Below are 3,622 nucleotides of genomic sequence, written 5' to 3'. Positions count from 1 at the left end.
TTTTTTTTAAAGGTTACTTTATACTTTTATACTTTAAGTAGTTTTTGGAGCACATACTTTTTCACTTTTACTTGAGTAAAGAGGTGAAAATGATACTTCAACTTTTACCAGAGTGTTTTTAAACTGCAGTATCTATACTACTACTTAACTAACAAATGTGTGTACTTTTGACACCACTGCCCCCTAATGGCTTTGCTTCTATTTTACAGCCTTGTTTATTATATTTCGAATCCATTGTGTTGGTGTATAGAGCCAAAACGATTAGAATTATGCCCATGTGCCAACATTTATGGAACATACCATCAACCTACATTCTACTTTCCATGTTTTACTCTTCATTCATTTTTCTTCAATAGCTGGCACCTCTGAAAACTATTGATAAAACTAAAGAAAAAGAACAAGAGAAATAATAAATGACACGTGTTATCAGAAAATTTTGATTTCTCTTCTATTATATATTAATTTATCCTATTTACTCACTATACAAGTTTTCACTCAGTCTGTTTCACCTTGAAGGCCACACAATTCTCTACAGGATGGTGTTTGTGGACCAGTCATAGCTTCTTCCCATAACAAGCCAGATTCTTTCTAAAGGTTTCTTCATAACATTTCACTGTTAACCAAAGTGTCTGTACCGTAATTTGTTTTGACTCTGACTACTTTTCAATTGTTGTAAATAAGGGGAAACGAACGCTGCCCAGGCAGAACAGGGCTTAATACTGTGCCATAAGGGTTGCATGATGAACTGTTCTCTCTTTGCAAAGATATAAATAAATGTGCCGACTGAGTGAAATCCATCGATCTCTGTTTATTTAACTAGGGTGAATAATTGAGTTCTTTTTTTCCACTACACACGTAATCTCATACAAACTGCAATCAAACTTGTAGATGCTATTAACAGTCACATTTCTGCTGAACAGACTTATTTAAGAAGTGTTCCTTCTAATCTTCCTTTAAGGCCACAGTGGGAGTGCCTTCGTTCAGCCATGCAGCTTGGCGTCCGGGTCCTGCCCTCCCATGTGTTCCTGTAGCAACAACATCGTCAACTGTCGAGGGAGGGGCCTAACCGCCATACCTGCCCACCTGCCAGAGGCCATGACAGAGATGTAAGTAAGCAACTCTAGCAGGTAAAATAAATCCTTTTCGAATCATTTTGTCAGAAAATCATGCATCTTTCAAAAGAGACGCTTGACATCATGCATATAAGAATAAAGCAGCTACGCAAAAAACGAAAAATCTTAGATTATAGCAATAATATTGAAATTGGACCCAAAATGTATTTTTGCAGCCGCTGATTGTTCAAGTTCCCCTACTAAGAAGATAATAGAGGTCTTTAATTTTAATCAAAGCTACAATTTCACTTTGAGAGACAAAATAAGAAAAAAAAGAAAAAAAAAAAAAAAAGACATTGTAGGATTATTAAATAATTTATTTTTAAATTGTGGAAATAAGTAACCAAAACAAGCCAGATTTCGGGTCATCACAGACCTTTAACTTATTTGAGAAGCTCTTCTGTCCTCCTGTATTAATGTTTAAACACTTGTTTAAAGTTATTATCTATATAGAAGGTACCTGTGAATAGCCTCAAACAGTCACACTCCAACTGAACTTTGGCCAGGATGAAAGAACTGCTGCACCAGGCTTGAAGAGTAAATCTACAACGGGAAAGAAGATTGGTGAATAAATCAGTTGAGGGAACAATTGAAAGAAAATGAAAGACATACAAGACCAAAGATCATTTCTGTAGATCTGAGGCCCCATAATGATCATTAGAACGGGGAGCAAACTCCCAGAAGTACCCAGAGGGACCTGATGAATGACCTACAAAGAGCGAAGGGGCAAAGGCCACCATTAGTAACACTCTACACCCAGAGGGACGCAGATTCTGCTGTACCAGCCATGTCCCTCTGCTGAACGCAATACATGTCCAGGCCTGTCTGACGTTTGTCAGAAAATACATGGAGGATCCAGAAGAAGATCGGGAGAACATCATGTGGTCGGACGAAACCAAAATAGAACTTTTTGGCACAAACTCAACTCTTCATGTTTGGAGGAAGAAGAACGCTGAACTGCATGTCTACTGCAAAGCATGGGGGTGGACCCATCATGCTATGGGGCTGTTTTTCTGTAAAGGGGATTTGACAATAGATCGATGTTAAGGAAGGAATAAATGGGTTTGGTAAGATTTTAAGCCCAAACCTCCTTCCATTGGTTATGGGTAGAACGTGGCTGCGTCTTCCAGCAGGACAATTATCAAAACACGTTGCTGGGCAACAAAGGAGCGACTATATTAAAAAGCATCTCAAGGTCCTGGAGTGGAACTACTCAGTCTTGAGAGGGAGATGAATGTCAGCGTTTATTCTGGCGACAGCCACAAAACAGCACCGCTGTAGAGGAGATCTGATGGAGGAATGGGCCAAAATACCAGCTACAATGTGAGCAAACGTAATAAAAACTGACAGGAAATGTTTGACCTCTGACTTCCAGCAAAGGTTCTGCTACAAAGTACTAATTTTAACTTTTGTTTGTATTTTTTCACCGTAATGTACAGAATCTTTAAAAATCCCCCAATGTAATTCCCTGTTTGGTTTTTCCTCTCTTATAGTCGAAGTTTACCTAAGGTGAAAATTACAGACTTCTCATCGGACAATCAGGGGCTAAAGAAACTTTTTTTTTGCCTAACCGTATTAAGGACATGTTTATTCTAAAGTAAAAAAAAAAAAAAAATGCAGACTTCAGATTTTAAGATTATTTAATAACGATGTTGAAAATTCAAAAGCTTCAACATTTTTCTGAAACCTGCATCTAAAACCCACCACATAAAAGGTTCTGATGAATGAGAAAGGACTTTCTCCCTACCAGAAGCACACTGAAAAGATATAGCTCAAACAATTTATTCTAACCTGGAAAGTTTTGGATATCAGTAAACACAATATTGTGCCAATGGAAATAAAAGGCAGCTGATCAACGTTTTACTCTGTTCTTTGTTTCCTGTAGTCGTCTGGAGCAGAACGGCATCAAGTCGGTTCCTCCTGGTGCTTTCAGCTCTTACAAGAAACTTCGGCGAATGTGAGTTGTCCTGCAGTTAAGTCAGTCTCTATCATGGGATATGATAAAGATTTTAAAAAATATATGGTTAAAGATTGACATTAAAGGTCCTGGCTAAAACTTTTATTGCATGCAAAACTGACAGTTTTAACAATCTGAAGTTTATTTATAGGTAACTCAAACACAATATTATAGAGATTATTTCTTTCATATTTAAAGAAGATGATAGTACAGAAGCTAATAATCCAGAAACAGGCAAGGAACTCAGGAATTATTAATGAAGAGAATCCAGCAATGAGGAAGTGCACAGGAGGTGTTTATATGGGAGAAAGAACAAAGAATCGGCTAATAAGCTAATGGGGAGCAGGTGTGGATAGAAGTAACTAGAAGGGAGCTAGGGGAAAGGAGACTGCCACAAGGGGGCGACAGAGTAACTCAAAAAATACAACACTGCTTAAAAATAATTAGAAAAGTACAAGAATGACACAAAATGGAAAAGAAACCTCTGACCCAGAAAACACAGAATGATATAAATCAAAGTGTAACTGAAAACTCAAAAAGAAACTTAAACAGA

General features: G+C 37.5%; 1 protein-coding gene across 1 annotated transcript in view; it reads left to right on the top strand.

Annotated features, from left to right (window-relative positions):
• LOC107081959 (slit homolog 1 protein-like) overlaps window positions 1-3,622 on the top strand; it is a 57,852-nt gene that overhangs the window by 3,368 nt on the left and 50,862 nt on the right. The window contains exons 5-6 of the mRNA XM_015370347.1: window positions 959-1,106; window positions 2,998-3,069. Coding sequence (XP_015225833.1) covers window positions 959-1,106; window positions 2,998-3,069 — 220 coding nt within the window. The remainder of the gene's footprint in view (window positions 1-958; window positions 1,107-2,997; window positions 3,070-3,622) is intronic.

Source organism: Cyprinodon variegatus, unplaced genomic scaffold (genome assembly GCF_000732505.1).
Source record: "Cyprinodon variegatus isolate N-32 unplaced genomic scaffold, C_variegatus-1.0 Scaffold45, whole genome shotgun sequence".
Taxonomy (NCBI): domain Eukaryota; kingdom Metazoa; phylum Chordata; class Actinopteri; order Cyprinodontiformes; family Cyprinodontidae; genus Cyprinodon; species Cyprinodon variegatus.
Note: the sequence above shows the minus strand (reverse complement) of the source record. Positions and strands in the feature narration are given on the sequence as shown.